The sequence below is a fragment of the Toxorhynchites rutilus genome, chromosome 3 (genome assembly GCF_029784135.1).
Source record: "Toxorhynchites rutilus septentrionalis strain SRP chromosome 3, ASM2978413v1, whole genome shotgun sequence".
NCBI lineage: Eukaryota > Metazoa > Arthropoda > Insecta > Diptera > Culicidae > Toxorhynchites > Toxorhynchites rutilus.
The window spans coordinates 6,653,753-6,670,500 of NC_073746.1; the positions used below are offsets into that span (position 1 = coordinate 6,653,753).

At 36.9% G+C, this 16,748-nt stretch overlaps 3 protein-coding genes across 6 annotated transcripts; 1 reads left to right on the forward strand and 2 right to left on the reverse strand.

Moving 5' to 3' along the window:
* Window positions 1-2,577: 2,577 nt before the first annotated feature.
* On the reverse strand, window positions 2,578-6,547 carry LOC129779436 (uncharacterized). 2 transcript variants are annotated; one of them, XM_055786915.1, is made up of 9 exons: window positions 6,366-6,547; window positions 6,167-6,308; window positions 5,654-6,098; window positions 5,439-5,599; window positions 5,208-5,373; window positions 5,043-5,143; window positions 3,917-4,989; window positions 3,547-3,852; window positions 2,578-3,479 (listed from the first exon to the last, which is right to left on the reverse strand). In XM_055786915.1, the coding sequence occupies exons 1-7, from the start codon at window positions 6,389-6,391 to the stop codon at window positions 4,966-4,968; spliced, it is 1,065 nt and encodes a 354-aa protein (XP_055642890.1). In that variant the 5' UTR covers window positions 6,392-6,547; the 3' UTR covers window positions 2,578-3,479; window positions 3,547-3,852; window positions 3,917-4,965. The 2 variants fall into 2 exon arrangements, with proteins under 2 accessions (XP_055642890.1, XP_055642889.1); XM_055786914.1 differs by lacking the exon at window positions 2,578-3,479 and having other exon boundaries at window positions 3,488-3,852.
* A 122-nt stretch (window positions 6,548-6,669) lies between these two features.
* On the reverse strand, window positions 6,670-7,340 carry LOC129779437 (uncharacterized). Its single transcript, XM_055786916.1, has 2 exons — window positions 7,143-7,340; window positions 6,670-7,075 (listed from the first exon to the last, which is right to left on the reverse strand). The coding sequence occupies exons 1-2, from the start codon at window positions 7,281-7,283 to the stop codon at window positions 6,758-6,760; spliced, it is 459 nt and encodes a 152-aa protein (XP_055642891.1). The 5' UTR covers window positions 7,284-7,340; the 3' UTR covers window positions 6,670-6,757.
* A 4,873-nt stretch (window positions 7,341-12,213) lies between these two features.
* On the forward strand, window positions 12,214-14,264 carry LOC129776470 (zinc finger protein 391-like). 3 transcript variants are annotated; one of them, XM_055782133.1, is made up of 3 exons: window positions 12,214-12,339; window positions 12,588-12,776; window positions 12,857-14,264. In XM_055782133.1, exons 2-3 carry the CDS (start codon window positions 12,642-12,644, stop codon window positions 14,087-14,089), a joined length of 1,368 nt encoding a protein of 455 aa, XP_055638108.1. In that variant the 5' UTR covers window positions 12,214-12,339; window positions 12,588-12,641; the 3' UTR covers window positions 14,090-14,264. The 3 variants fall into 3 exon arrangements, with proteins under 3 accessions (XP_055638108.1, XP_055638105.1, XP_055638107.1); XM_055782130.1 differs by having other exon boundaries at window positions 12,218-12,414; XM_055782132.1 differs by having other exon boundaries at window positions 12,220-12,384.
* Window positions 14,265-16,748: the final 2,484 nt, after the last annotated feature.

Sequence of the window (16,748 nt, forward strand, 5' to 3'; positions counted from 1 at the left end):
AACTAAATTCGGAATCTTAATCTGCTAGAAGGATGAAAGATTGATCTTGTACATGGCGTAAATTCTTTCGTTCTGTTACGTTCAACAAACGTGTGCTCGATTTAGTGACGTGAATCACCGGTGTGACAAAGCAAATGGAAAATTGAACGACGAAATTCTGCTTGCAGAATGACTTATAGTCTTCGAAAATCAGTTCTGCTTGTGTATAACATGTGGGCACGTGAACCCCTCCCTTACTTTTAATTTCTTTGGAACCTAACAACTGCTCATCATTCAGAACTCCTTCTAGTGACCAATACATCTTTTTCCAGTGTATATATTGCTATTTAGTCTCTTTGGTGTTAGTCTGACGGGGTCGAGAATACAGTGGAAAATGATAGTTCGCTTGAGGCCTCTTATTCTTGAGAACTCTTATTCTGTATCCAGGGGTCAATTTGAACAAATCAATGTCCCCGACAACACCGGACAAGATCTGGGAAATGAAGGAAGTTTCTTACAAGGAGGCAGTGGGCTGGTCGAATGCAAAAAACGCGGCTTGATGTAAGTTTTGCGGTAAACCAAGTCAGTCAATTCACCGATGTCGATTGGGGGAAGAGAGCCGGGTACCAGGAAGTCTACACCTACATGGGAGGAGCTGCGTCGGTGTAAAATGGTAACCGATCGTTGCACTGTCCTCGTGCGAAGCGGAGCTTCCTGTATTATGTGGGGTAGCACTACTTCCAGTCACAGATTCCCGGTGTGCAAGAGACCACTATCCGATGCGACAATCAATTCTTTATCTGTATTGCTCGGAACAAAGGGTACAATCCTCGAACCAAGCATCTGGACTTAATATACCACTTCATCCAAGATGTTATAGAGCAAGGAGTACTCGAGTTAGAATATTTGAACACGAAGCAACAACCAGCAGATGACCCTGACGAAACAGATGTTAGAAGACAGTAAGAAGCCAGTTGGATTCGTTACTTAAGGCTGATTTAGACGATGCCAGTCAGCGCTCTAGTTGAAGTATCCAGTGAATAGAGAACAGACACTCTGTTCAAGTTAGAGGCCAATTACTTGTTCGATACTGGTACAAGTGACTTGGACAGAGTGTCTGTTATCTGTTCACTGGATACCTCAACTAGAGCGCTGACTGGCATCGTCTAAATCAGCCTTTAGGAAGGAGTGTTGTAATCATAACAATCGGTTTGTGAATCAGTGATTAAGCAACGCATCCATACCTCTTAGTAACGCATAACAACCTCGTTCATTTAACATTTTCATTTTAAATTTTCACTAATGTTCTGTTCGTTAACCATACCAGATATGTAGTTAATTTTAATCTCATCAAAATTCAGCTACGCAGTTTCTTAGTCGTCTTTAAAAGAATGCTCCTAGCGGTCTTCCTTGATAAACCGTGAACCATCTTTCGCCAATAGCCATGTTTAAAAGGACCTTGTTCCAGAACTCCTTAGTTCTTTTAACATATGCCGAAATGTTCGCACAATTATTCGTTCATCATCAGAAGACAGGATACGTTTGTGTCTTCTACTCGGGAGAGTTTCCATAGTTCCTTCGTATTTCCATTTGTTTATGATTTTCTTTGCTGTATAGTGGGTTCTTCCGAGCATAGCTGCTATTTCCTGCAATGTATTTCCACGACAGTTCATACTCATTTCTCTAACTCGCCATTTTAATAAAAAAAATCAACCATCTATAAAAAACAAAAACCAACACTGCCCAAGCAATGGTTAAGTGTTGACACCAACCACTGATGAAAAAAAGTACGCTAATTCGCAAAGCAACTCACAAGACTAATTTGTTCGGAGAAATTTAAGGTGTACACTCAATTTTGCGATGCCTAGAATAGAGATTGTTTTCATTTTATAGGAATAAACAATTAACAGAGAACTTTTCGCGGAATTTTATTACACGTACAGCTAGTTAAATGTGTGAGTATTTGATATGCATCAAAAGAATCGATGTATTCAAAATATTTCATACCAAATAAATGGAAAGTATCGCCAAGTAGCATTTGTAAACTCAATTTTGCGATGGATTGTAGTTATTGAATTTCGGTTTTTCTATCTAAAGTTTCATCTCGACAAAAAGGAAGAGGTCTATTTTCAGTCAAATTTTAAGTGCTGTCAAATAACCAATCTTGTAGAGAACATCTCGAAATTAGTCCAATATCAATCAATTCACGACCATTTCCCTGGAACGGAGTTTAAGTAATGGCTCTAAAACAAATTGTATCATAAATGCCAGAAAATTGTATTAAATCTCCAGTAGTGCGTGGAAAATTCATAGTCGATAATATTTGTCGAAGTCACAGCACTTCAAAATTGATTCACAATGGACCTGATCACGAACATCACTGTCACAAACGCTTACACTTTACTTAATCTTTTTGTGTCTATCATCATTGTCACGTGTAAAAGTAAACTCCGTGAAGTGAAAAAGTTCATTCCCGTTTATAAGAGACATGTCAGCTGCATAGTTTCGGGCGTTTGAATGTTATGCCAGTTGCATAATTTCGGACGTTTGAACGTTATTTAGGTAAAATTTATAAGTGTATAAGATAATATTCCATTCAATCGAACGTATGTTTTAGAATGACAAGTTTGCGATTATACCTCGAAGATTCGGTATTTCAATGCCAACTATTCGGACTCATTCCATGAATCATTTGCTTGGTGCGTTAGTTTGCTGAATCAAACGCTGGTTCAAAGATGAGGAGGAATACTTGGTTGCTCTTGAATAATGTAGTTGTTGAACATATGGGAGTGTAGTTTTATTTCTCCTTTCTATAAATTACTCTAGAGATAAAGCATGATTATCATAAGTTTAATAATCGATATCTCGCGTACTCTTGTACTAAGCTCTGTCTTACTCGTTTGAAGAGTGGGAAGAACTTAGTATAGGTCAACGTTAGAATCATTTTTTAAGAACCGTTTCTACAATTTTGATGAATAATAATATCTTCTATATCTCAGAATAAATGCGAATTTGTCCATCTCGTGATCAGTATAATCTGAGCTACTTCCATATGGGATTCTGAAGCTTAATCCTCTTATCCTTCCCATTCTCGTGTAATTTGATATACGGGCCATGAGGTTTGATATAATTATTTGAGCAGAAATTGGTCAGTAGCGTCGGTCAGAAGCATAATTTTCATATGGAACATCTGATGAGTTTCAAGGAATTTGCCAAAAACAGAAAATGATTCAGATTTTCTTTAGACGGATATCAAAATTATGGAAAAAGAACTAGAAAATAATTTACAAATTAGTAATTTAAAAGCTTTGCAAATATAGATTCTTTTTTTCTTATTTGAAACTTAAATATTCTTTCATTCAAAGTATGTTTTCAAAACAATAGCGTTGAAAACATGTATTACGTAATAACAAAAGTTCAATGGTCTTATTCGATGTAACTATCGTCCTGATTCAGGTCTTGTCCACCAATTGCGGATGTATGAATTACAAAAACCAGCTCTGCAATGTTGGAAAAACATTACAGTTATTATTTTATATTCAAAATGTCAACAAATCAATTCTATACATAATCAATCATAATTATCGTTTTGGGCCAGTGGCCTCCATTGCCATTTAATGGGGTTGCAACTCTCTGTTAGTCTAATCCTTAAAATAGAAACAGAAAATTCTATTTATTTAATGCAATCGAAATTAGACCTTTCGCCATGTTTCCATCGGTCTACGGGAGCTACCCGTAGTTAGTCTTCAATTATATCCCATAGCGCATTTATCGAATCCAAATAAACAAATTTACGTTCTCTGGATACGTCAGGATTTCGTTCTAAAAATGCCACAAAGCGGGTAAATTGCTGTTTGTTTATTTTTTCTTTCTCTAAAAGCAAGACAAGATTCAAAATGTTAGCAAAAAAGCTAAATAAATCCGAAATTAAACTTACTCCATTCCGCGTGACTAGCTTTCACCATCTAAAACACAAGTGACAAATATACTTGTTTTTCCCCGTGACATGACAGTATCGTGGTATTTATAATAACACCGAGTTCATCAAAGTTGTCACAACGGATGAACTCTTCCGGATTCTACACACTCGGTGACAGCCGTCATAACGTTGTATACAATTCACTTCCTTTTCATCGTGAAGTGACGTTCGTGATCAGGCCCAATGTCATCCTCATTTAGATTACCCTTTGTATGTCTTCAGTTAGTCACAAATGCCAAGTGGAACAATTGCGCTAAGTATCATCAAACTTTATTGAATCCGTAGTATTCATCTAAACAATTTCAAATAGTTTATTCAATCTTTCCGTGATTCTATCAGATCTAGCTTCTAGACCTGTTCTAAATATATGTATATCGAGTTAAAAACATTCGATGTGTATTTAGTTGAATCTGAAGGATACTGTTCGTTTGGTGGTTTATAAATAATAACTTACAACTTATTGAAACAAGATAAAATTCAGAGCAATCCTTAACATTTTTTCATTAGTTATATTGCTTCTATCCCGACTAACAAACTAGTCTGCGGTTTCGACTCGTGCGTATCCGAATGTGCTTATATTACTATTACTTCGCTAAAACCTTACATAAACAGTAGGATCATTTGCGGAACTATATTTAAATTTTCACTAATTCTCATTTAGCTATCATTTCGATTACATTTTTGTTCCTCTTTTATCGTTTATTTCTCGAAAAATGCTCAAAATGAACCTACATTTTTCGTTTATTATTTTTCATGTTTTTGGCAATTTATCTTTCTATTGGTTGGGTATAGTTTTTTTTTCTCAAATTGTTGTTTTCATTCATTAAAATTTATCTACACATCTTGATCACTAATGATTGCTTTAAGCAATTTTTGTTTTGTATTTCAGTTTAGTAATCTAGTATATTGACTTATCTAGTGTGGTATGATCGTCAGCTATAACCACTCATAGCTGAAAGTTTGCGTTCGATTAGTTGAGCATCTCAAACGGTATGGAATTGTGTTTCTCAAAGGTATACTTGCCTAGAGCGCTAGAAAACACTAGATTAATTTTACTTGTCATGAGATGCAAACGAGAATTTACCTTACGATGGTTGCATTGATTGTAACGATTATGAGATTTTTTCACAGCCTCTATTATTGCTTCCCGCACGGAGTTAGCGTCCATGTGATCGTTCCAAGCAGCTATACAACGGAAGCATGTTAAATTTTCCAATTTTCCAGACCATAGGTTAGTGGAATTACTTACCTAGCATGCATTCAGTAAAAATTGAAAGACTTTTCAGCGGTCGCTTGTTGTATTTGGGCGAAATTCCATCGTAGTTGTAGTGTATCATGAGCACATCCGTGAACAGGCGCTGATATGTATCGCTCAGTGAGGTATCGTGCGTTTTTAGCGATCTAAGTAGTGTTATCTGGAATAACCGGATGGAAATAAGTAATTTATTAGGTACTCATAAAAACACGATCGTAAGGTTACAAATTTTTCTCTAGCTAAAGGGCACGTCCGTATGCAATGCTCCAAATGATCCAATTCCTTAACCGTTCCAATAGGAAAGACGATTCCTTCGATCACATCTTTTAGGCTTCTTTCATGCTCAGAACATTCCACAGTTCGCAAAGGTTCACTCATTGTTGTCGCTGGAAGTAGAAACATTTTATATTAAGAGTTCCGAAAGACGACATATTTGACACCTTCGGTGCTGTCGATCAACCAAAGATCGGTTGATTTTCTTCCATCAGTCTCAACAATGTCTTCGGATTTCCCATTACATTCGGTTATTTTGGTTTCGTCTATCACTTGTTGTTGTTGAACACTATCTGTACTGGGCAGTTCATAGTTGATTACAGTTACATTAGCACCATCGCTACTGCTGCTCGTTGCTATAACATCCCTATCCCCTTGGTCCTCTTTGGGGTCGTCCTTGTGATCAGGTGGCTCGGGATCTTTCTTTCCGTCCCTCCCATCCCCAGTGGCATCTGGTTTCGCCCCTCCGTTTAAAAGCCTAGGCTTATGCAATTTGTTGAATCTATAAATTTCGTTGCTTCTCAAACATTTCGCTCGGAAGAGCAGGAATTCGTCTAACTTTAAAGCACAATCCTCACAGATGGGGGAGGGAAAATCGAAATCCTTGGAGAGCTGCAGATAAAAAAAATAATCCAAAAGTGTACACATTGAAAGAGACTCATTTGCATAATGTGTTTCACCATAATTGCAGTGCACTCGAATATTTTCTCCACAAGCGTATCCGTAGTTTCTTTGGTCTCACATCGAAAGATTGATTGGACGATCTCCTTGTCCGACAGACACAGCCGACATTTACTCTCCAAGTTTGGGATGAGATGTTTTCTGTGAAAAGTTCGATAGAATATATTGTAGGAAGAACTTCTCAGTTTTGTGAATTACTTGAACACATTTCGTATTTTGGCCATTGGTCGTTAGTTGATTCACGACTTAAGATTGACTCTTACAGAGAAATATAAATTTATGGAAGTTAAGTAATTATTCTAGTAATATCTTCACAGCAGTTAGTTCAGAGAACTGGTTATTTACGGTTGTTAAATTTTTCTATTTGTGATGACAGTGTGCCACAAACTGACAGCATTGCAAGGACATCGGTGTTTTTTACAATCATATCAACGATTACACGAGGATCGCGCATGTCCTTTTTTACGAGTGTGGAGTTTTTGACTGTTACAGAAAATTGGAATAATAACAACAATATGCATTTATTAGATTTACGAAAACATTGAACAAATTTGATTTCAACTAGTTTTGCTCGATCAGAAACAATTTTTCTAGCATCCAACTGGAATTGATAGCGCGCAACAATTTGGTTTTTCTTGACATTTCATGCTCGCATCAACCCCATGATTATCGACTTTGGCAGGAATGCCTTGGAATTTTTTCATTATAAAACGGCATTTATCCTTCGAATCATTTGCACATTTTCCACCACAATATGTAGCTTTAATTGGCTTTTTCCTGTAAGGCGAGAATTTCTTGATCGGTTGTTTTCTAGGCTTACATTTACAGGCTTGATACGCGCAGTGCTCTTGTTTCCAAATCCGGAAGTAATCATATCGAAGCAAACAAGCTATATTGGGATCACCATCCTGAAAATGCACACAAAACATCGAAATAATCCATATGTGTGGTCGTTTTTGATAACCACAATCTTACGTATTCAAAAGATGGTCTGAAAGGCCGCTTCAGCAGAGCGTCCGGATGAGAGATGATATTGTCCACTGGTCGGATGAGATACGCTTTACCCCAATTGTACTTCAAAGGAGGCAATCCAACGACTTTCGTGTACTGAGGCATTGTAAAAATAATATCCGAGAATCAGGATGCTTGACTTGACAATATGCTCTTTTCGATCAAACGCTTGCTAGGATCGTGATTTTTTTTGAAAATTGTTGTCCATTATCTCTACTATTCTAATAAAGAATAGACCTATTCCATGAGGTTATGCACAAAAAAAAATATTTTTAATGTGAATAGTTATTGGTTGGTCTTTCGGAAAGGGGACAGAAATCTTAGAGGAAAGCGAGAATTCAAGAAAATAATTAACATAACAATTAGTACATAGGTTCCTTAAATATGGTAAAAATCATATTTGTTTATGTTTGATTGCGATGTGACAACGCTTGTGAATTCTGCTTTTTGTGCAGAGCGTGTTGTCACATCACAAAATGTATGCCGGTATTGGCAAGTATCTTACATATTAAAACGTGAACAACGTGTTTTCCCTTATATTCTCCAGATTCTTCTACAAAAAATGCAGTATGAGGTCCAATACTGCTAAGCGTGAAATTAGCTGTTGCAAAATACTAAAGAAACACCTGTATTACTGACCGAACAATCTAATAGATCAGATCATCTCTCTTTGTATTAGATTCAGAGCATTTGGTCTCAATTCAAAAGTTTGTATTTTTATGTATTCATACCTATATTGACATGCGAAAGCCCGAGTTATTCGGAGCGGTTATCGGGGTAAGGTCTGATTTGAAAATAAAATAAAAAATGCTACTATTTCTTTCAGATATAGTTCAGAGGACAACCTCTACCTTTGCCCTAACAGAGTACATATCACGTTGTTAACGATGATTAGTACAGCACTTGCTTTACTCTAAGGGAAACATTTGAAACTCAAGGTTCAACATTATTGCACCGGGCGAGGGTATAAAGATGTGATTTGTGATTTTTATTCTTGTCTTGCTCCAGCCAAACGAGCAGCCAAAAGCATGAAGAGAACAAAATCTCTCCGGATAACCGATAGTGCGTTGTGAATGAAAGACACGCTTACACACACTATGCACGTGAAACGTTTTCAGTGTCCATAATTCTCTATTGAACTGAGGCTGTAGGATAAATAGCAATACTAGGTGTATAAAATCCTGTTCCATGGATTTTTACGCATGCATAGTTGTGATATACGTTGTTATATATTACATACAATTTACCATTAGAAAGTGAATGTATACGTTTTTTGGTCCTAGATACAAATACATACATAATAATACAAACATAAAATAATATTAGTTGAACATTCAAAAAATTTAATGAATAGAATAAGTATAGAGTACAAATAAAATGCACGTCGATCTGTAATAACGGTTGACAGTGGACTGAATCTGACTAAAAGTATTTATCGCAAAAGAAATGCCGAACTGGGTTACGAAAGACAGATATCCGACAGCTTCCTTAAAAGGAACTTTATTCATCTCCTCAACTTCTCGAGGATTCCTTTATTCCATAGATTTGTTCGGTCGTAAACTTATTCTGCCCGTTTCCAAGTAAAGTACACTTTCCTAGTGTTCACTTGAACCCGTATGAATAAAAGTTAACTTTACTAATTTCATTTAAACGCATGTTCGAATTTCAAATTTTCAATTTAAATTTCAAATTTTCAGGGAGTGCAACTATGATTATTTTTGACATCGAGGTACATTTCATTCTTAAGCATGTTTTGCAACGCTCGACCTCTGTGTTCACCATAGTTGAGTAGAAAGGTTCATGTTGAAAAAATACATTCTCACGACTAAACCTTCTTCAATGGCACTAACGTTCCTAGAGGAACTTCGCCGTCTCAACGTAGTATTACTTGCGTCATTTTTATTAGTACTTAGTTGAGATTTCTATGCCAAATAACACGCCTTGAATGCATTCTGAGTGGCAAGCTCTAGAATACGCGTGATCACAGTGCAAGTCGGAGGAAATTTCTTTGACGAAAAAATCCCCCGACCAGAACGGGAATCGAACCCGAACACCCGGCGACTAAACCTATAATTGCTTAAAAATTGTCATCTCCCTCTCGTAAACTCTGCGTAGTTTGTAAGCTTAGTGATTCGATTATTCGCAAATTCAGGATCGATGCCACAAACTAGTGATACCAGAAAGTTTGACGCGTCATGGTACATGTTAACTTGTTTAACTTCAAGCTCTTCAAGCTGCATTGAACATAAATCGGATATGATATCAAAACGAATTAAGGTATTTCCAGATCCAAAGTATGCTCATGAGCACACTTGATAGTTACGAAGTAAATACTTGATAAATGCTGTTTTATTTATGCGAAATCAGGTAAACTTCTATTTTAGAAAAGTAAATACAGGGTGGGCCATTTAAAGTGGAAGCATCTGGCAACCCCATAACTTTTGACAGAGATGTCAGATTAACAAATGTCATACCACGTTGGAAGCGTCATTTCAGTACAATTTTAACCATGGAACAATACACACCTAAACAACGCGCTGAAATTGTTCAGCTGTACATTCAAAATAACTTCTCAATTGTGTTAACTAAACGTGCGTGGAAAAATAAAAATAGTTAAAACATTAACATCGCCTGGAGACAACACTATACGTCGATTATATGCCAAATTTATATCGTCTGGTAGTGTTGGTAATGCCAGTCATCTGTCCAGACAACGACCAAGACGTTTCGACGAGAATATTGATGCCGTTCGAGCCAGTGTTGCAGAGACTCCATCGACATCAGGTCGCCATCGTTCGCAAGAGTTAGGCATCGCTCGAACCACTCTCCGACGCATAATTCGTGTTGATTTGAAAATGTTTCCGTATAAAATTCAAATGGCTCAACAACTTAACCCATCTGACTTACCACGTCGACTTGATTTGGCGAAATGGACCATCGAAATGGCCAAAAATGAACGTGGCTTTTGGCAAAAAATCATAATGTCTGATGAGGCGCAGTTCAACTTGAATGGAGGAGTGAATAAACAAAATTGTCGGTTTTATGCTACTGAAAACCCTCAATTCATCGAAACGCAACCTCTTTACGACCAAAAAGTTACTGTGTGGTGTGGCATTTATGCCGATAAAGTCATCGGCCCGTACTTCTTTGAAAACGAAAATGGAGCAACGGTAATCGTGAATGGGGAGCGTTATCGGACAATGATAACCGATTTTTTATTGCCATTTGTTCGTGAAAATGAATTGGACAATTACTGGTTCCAACAGGACGGCGCTACATGCCATACAGCGGCTGCCACGACCAAATTATTGCGCGAAATGTTCCCCGGAAGATTAATATCGAAAAACGGCGATTATGACTGGCCACCGAGATCACCTGATTTGACGCCTCCTGACTTTTTTTATGGGGATATTTAAAATCCAAGGTATACACTGGTAAACCAAGGACCCTGGCTGCGCTGAAAGACAATATCCGACAAGAAATTGCTGCCATATCGGCCGAAACATTAGGCAAAGTGATGGAAAATGCCGAAAAAAGGGCACATTTTGCGGTCAAGGCCAGAGGCGGTCATTTACGAGATATCATAATCAAAAAGTAGTTAGAACAAATCTCCTTGGACCAAAATAAATGAATTTCAAAAAAAAAATTTTAAATTCCACTTCTTTACTTTGCTATTGCAAAAACAAATCCTTCCACTTTAAATGGCCCACCCTGTACTTAGTTGTTACTTTTGTTCATACCAAACGTAGTAAAAACTCAATCTCACTGCTCGACTGCTCGATTCAAGTAAAGTAAAGCTGAATTTAGATTTATTCATATGGCCTAATGTGCGCGATGAATACGTATAGCAAGATGGCCGGCTCTTGATGCCTAGAAACAAAGAACATTTCTGATTTCTCCGTATAAAATTTGATATCCATTTTTCTATCCAATAAGTATAAGTTGTCTAAGGTATCATTGTACGATTAATTCTTCTCGAATGACATTAACGTTATCAGAGAAACTTTTGTCGTTTTAACGTATATATAAACTTGTGTCGTTTATTAATACTCATTTGAGATTTCTTATGCCAATTAACGTGCCTTCAATATGCCTTCAAGTGACAAATTCCAGAATACGCGTGGCGTGGTGAAAAATCTCCCGGCCAGAACGGGAATCGTACCCGATCCCCTCACATGATAATCCGTGACGCTAACCACTTGGCCACGAGAGCACATTGTATGATCTATTAACACAAATGGAAATAGGTCTCACATAGGAATTGGAGGCAGTATTCCAGTCTAGAAATTCGAAAAAAAACTTTAAAAAAAGGTTGTATTTCTGAAGTATAGGCATTCAAGAAAAGTCCATAGAAAGGACTTTTATAAAAATCCCATCCCGATCCGAATCCCAGTTTAGTTATTTCTAAACTAGTTTTTTCAAACTGCTGTACACGATATCTCAAGTGCTGCTGAACCGATTTACGTAGAATTTGTATGAATACAATCTGAATGCATCTCTCTATTTTCCTTTTTTTCAAAAATCTGGAAATGTAAAAACAGCATTTTATTGTTCAAACGGCTTTTGTTTCATTTGCATCGTTCAATCTCATGCGTATGTTATTGGATCGAAAATTTGAGCAACATTATACGTTACTCATGATATTAACAAAAAATCAGACGACTAAAGATCGTTCATGCTATATATATATATATATATATATATATATATATATATATATATATATATATATATATATATATATATATATATATATATATATATATATATATATATATATATATATATATATATATAATATATATATATGTATTACTGATAACTACAATTTGTTCCATTGGATAAGTTAGGCACTTCGAGCAAAATTTTCCTCTGAGACAATTTCCTCAGTCTGAATTTTGGCCTTCTCCAGTTTGATGTGAACCATTTGGAACGTCCTGGCATCCCGTCCAAATAATTTGACGTGATGGTACGAAGTTTCATCATACTTTGGCCGCTGTGGTTTTCACTGTCATCCACCAAGCGATTTTGAATAGTTGTGTTGTGTGTATACAAGCAGCGCCTTGAGAATAGCAATAGAACAGTTCGCTGTGTTGGAGATCCCCGGTCGAATAATTTACAATTTGATTAAATGAACTATCATTAATGTGGAAATCAATAGGTGTGAGATGCAACGGGTCAGAAGTTCGGCTTAAGTTTATGCTGTGTGTGTTGGCCGTTTTCGTGATATTTAGTGGTACTATATTATCGGCTTTCAGTGGTTCTGTGTCGAAGATAAATGAAATCGTTAAATGATTAATTGCTTTTTTCATGATTTCCGAACAATGGAACGAGACAGTCTACGCTGTTTAATAACTTTACAGCTTTGGTTTATGCTCATTTTTGCTTCTGCGTTCTCTGTCATTCCAGTTGGCGTCGAATATAATAATAATAAATTATAATTAATTGAATTTCTCGTACAAAATGGAGGCGCGATGCAGGTTGTGCTTCGGGCTGCGCTCGGATATGAGCCGAATATTCCCTGATAACGACGACGAGGACGATGTGGATTGTGAGTCCCAGTTGGCAATAAAAGTCCTCAAATGTACCTCGCTACAGGTAATGAATATATTGGATTTTTATTTTGTAAAACCATGAAAGTATTGAGTGTTATGACCTACTTTTGCTTTTGATTCCAGCTACCAGTCGATGATGATGATCTGACCTCGCAAATTTGTAAAGAGTGTATTACAAAACTAGATGAGTTCTTCCAGTTTAGAGTACAATGCAGGAAGAATAATATACTTTATCGTAAGCGTAAACTGCCGGAGCAAGTACAAACACCAGATGTTAAGGAAAATCAACATATTGGACTCGAAAATGACCAAATTAGTCTTGAGAATTTGGATGAAACACTGCTGAAAGCGCTGGAGGGCAAGGATATATCTATGGACGCAATTAACTTTGATCATACGTTTGGAAGCGAAGTTAAACCGGAAGATTTACTTAAAATAGATATTGGTTTCAATGATGAACAGAAAACTACACCCGAAGAAGTTGTTTCTTCCAGCTCTGCTAGATGCAATGGCTGTGGAGAAGAATTCTCGTCTCCATTTGATCTCAACCAGCACATGGGGTTTTGCCCTTCCCGACTGAAGAATGATACACTTCAACCATTTATTCCCAACATAGGCGGGATAACACAGCTGACTTGCCATATTTGTAACAGAAGCTTCAATGACACCCAGGAACTGAAATATCACGAGTCACTACATTCCAACTCTCCAAGCAAGTGTAACTTCTGTCATCTTACGTTTCCGTGCTCTCGCACTCTAAAAATTCACATGGACCAGCATAAAATGATAAGTACCTTGCCCGATGGTCGTTTTAAGTGTGATTTGTGTGATGCGACGTTTAAACTGTATGGAAATTTAATAATTCACCGACGAAGTCACACGGGAGAGCGTCCTTATCCGTGTTACATTTGTGGCAGAGCGTTTTCCACTTCCAGCAATATGAAAACTCACATGAACGTTGTTCACTCCCAAGACCGACCATTCAAGTGCCATCAGTGTCACAAAAGCTTCAACACCGATACTCGACTTCGCTCTCACATGGAAACACATTCATTCCCCCTGATCAGTGGTTCCAGCGATGCAGGAGGAGGCAGTGAACTGTCCAGCACGTGCAAGATATGCAACAAAACCTTTAGTCATCCGTCTTACTTGACCATCCACTATCGGGTCCACACGGGAGAGCGCCCGTATCAGTGCAGATTTTGTACAAGTGCGTTTGCGACAAGTGGGAACTTGAAGGTTCACATGAGGATACATGCGGCCCAAAAAGTGCGTCCCTACAAGTGTAACATGTGCACCAAATCGTTCCTTCACGCCAGTAACTTATCGGTGCATAAGAAAACTCAACATTATTGAGAATCGAGGATATTACTTTAGAGCATGTGTTTGCGTTTTGCTTTTTTTTCTTTCCATTTTGCAACACAGTTATTTATTTCAGTTGAGTTGAAATACTGTATGTTTTTATTTTAGATAAAAATTTACTTCCAAGATATGTGAATAAATGCTGAGCTAATTTGATTGGGCTTCTACATTTATTGTGTTTTTGTGAAAGAAAACAGCTACAAAAATATATATATTTCTTCAGTATTTAGAGGGATTCGATGCTCAATTACATCTTTTGTTTGAATTGAAGGACATCAGTACAATGCTATAAGTCGAAGTAACTCATGAATGAAAATGTTTATTTTTGTTAGATTGGATATTGAATCCGAGGATTTCTTAAGGTGTTGTCCCAAATTTCTTTGCGCAGTAAAAAAAAATCAAGGATCATTATCCTTATTTCGATGAATCTGTGTTATTCCTGTTGAGATCTTCAAGATTTATTTTTCTTCGTTCTTCCGTTTTCCGGGAAATGACAAAAATATCGATAAATCGCCAAACAAAAACATCGACCAAAACCTACATTTTCCTGTAGGAAGCTCTATCCAATGTTTTTTTTTCCTACATCACAAAGTGTGATCTTTCGTCAAAGTAATACACGATACTTTCCATTTATATGAAATATTTTGAATGCATTGATTCTTTTGATGCATATTTATTACTCACACATTACTCACACTAGCTGTACGTGCAATGAAATTCCGAGAAAAGTTTTCTGTTAATTGTTTATTCCTAAAAAATTAAAACAATCTCTATTCTAGGCATCGCCAAATTGAGTGTACACCTTAAATTTCTCCGAACAAATTAATCTTGTAAGTTCCTTTGCGAATTAGCGTACTTTTTTTCATCAGTGATTGGTGTCAACACCTAACCATTGCTTGGGCAGTGTTGGTTTTTGTTTTTTTTATTGATGTTTGCATTTTTTTTCATCAGAATGGCAAGTTAAAGGAAAGAAATAGATATTGTTACACGTACAATGATAATAAATATGAATTGTCGGGGAAATACATTGCCCGAAATAGCAGATATAGCCGGAAGAACTCACTTTACAACAAATAAAATCATAAACAAGTGGAAATACGAAGGAACCATAGAAAATCTCCCGAGTAGAAGACACAAACGTATCCTACCTTCTGATGATGAACGAGTAATTATGCGAACATTGCGAAAGAACCCTATAACAAACATTCCTAAATTGATTACCGAAGTGGCCGGCATCATTGGAAGACCTGTCAGCGCAGATACTGTCCGCAGAGCAGCATACAGCAACAATCGGAGAGGTCGCATTGGTCGTGAAAATTATATCATCTGAAAGAACACGACTACAGTTTGCTAATGCATGTGTAAACAGACCTAAGAAGTTCTGGAACAAGGTCTTTTATACGAATGAGCCGAAAACCAATCTCTTTGAATTGGATGAAAGACAGATGGTGTGGAGAAAATCAGTATCGGTGTTCCAGGTTCAGCATTTGGTTCCCACATTAAAAAACGGCTGCCAGATGATTTATGGTACTTCTGTATCTGGAACCATGGTGTTTATCGATTCGGCGATGGACAAAATGGCTTAATTGATCTTCCTGAAACGTAACCTGCGGTTTTCCGTTCTGAAATTGGGTCTCCCTCGTGATTACGACTTCCAACAGAATAATGACCCGAAGCAAACTGACCTCATCGTGCGGGAATACCTGTTCTATAATGTCCCAATCAACTCAAAACACCTCCGCAATCACCGGACAACACTATTGAGTAAATAAAGAACCATCTGAAGAATAAAAATCCAGGGAACAAAGCAGAACTCAAAACGACGATTACGGAAATCTGGAAGGCACTTCCGTCTACAGTGTTCAGAAATCTCGACACGGCGCTTGCAGAAAGTGCTGGACGCCCAAAGGGGACCATAACAGATACTAGGGGATTGATTTTTGTTATCTGTTAACATTTCTGAACTGATTTTCTTTTTGTACACTCAATTTTGCCACGTCTTAATTAGAGGTTTTTTGTTTGTATATGAAATATGAAGTAGAGACATGACAATTTTAATGTTTTTCTTATCACTACATGAGAGTAAAATGGATCAATTTTACGATGAATATGAGTCTTCTTCTTCTTCTTTTTGGCTTTAAGAGGGTTTAAACTTTTCAGTTCATTCGCCTCTAGATGAATATGAGTCGCATTTAATTATTTACTTTTAATCCCGAAAAACTCAAAAATAACAAAGCCGTATGAGGTGTATACTTAATTTTGCGATAGACTGTATTTTTAAATTTTATAAGGTTTTGTTTTTTGTTTTGTCGCCTGGCACAAAATGGGTTAAATGAACAATGTTTGTGAAATGAGAGTATGCTTTCGTGTTACAACCAGATATGCCAAACTTCCTGATTTTTCACGATTTCCCTGACTTTTTGCCATGTTCCCTGATATCCTGACGAACACTCAAATTTGCGTGATTTTTATCAAATGATCCCGATTTTTTCAGATTTTTGTACTTTTCATTTTATCAGATAAAAATATCCATAATAAATACACAAGGATCTCTACCAAAATTCTCCTGGTACAAAGCTGTATCTAACTTCTTATCATATGAAGCGAGTTGCAAATCGATTGAATAAGCTTTTCCAGAATGAAAATCCAGAAT

Excerpts from the sequence above, each read along its gene's own strand:
- LOC129779436 (XM_055786915.1), bottom strand. The coding sequence starts at position 6,391 with ATGGCCAAAATACGAAATGTGTTCAA. Across the intron at positions 5,144-5,207 it reads TTTTACTGAATGCATGCTAG|CTGCTTGGAACGATCACATG; the intron begins GTAAGTAATTCC and ends TCCGTTGTATAG. Across the intron at positions 4,990-5,042 it reads ATCAATGCAACCATCGTAAG|CGCTCTAGGCAAGTATACCT; the intron begins GTAAATTCTCGT and ends AGTGTTTTCTAG.
- LOC129779437 (XM_055786916.1), bottom strand. The coding sequence starts at position 7,283 with ATGCCTCAGTACACGAAAGTCGTTGGATTGCCTCCTTTGAAGTACAAT. Across the intron at positions 7,076-7,142 it reads TCAGACCATCTTTTGAATAC|GATGGTGATCCCAATATAGC; the intron begins GTAAGATTGTGG and ends GTGCATTTTCAG.
- LOC129776470 (XM_055782133.1), top strand. The coding sequence starts at position 12,642 with ATGGAGGCGCGATGCAGGTTGTGCTTCGGGCTGCGCTCGGATATGAGC. Across the intron at positions 12,777-12,856 it reads TCAAATGTACCTCGCTACAG|CTACCAGTCGATGATGATGA; the intron begins GTAATGAATATA and ends TTTTGATTCCAG.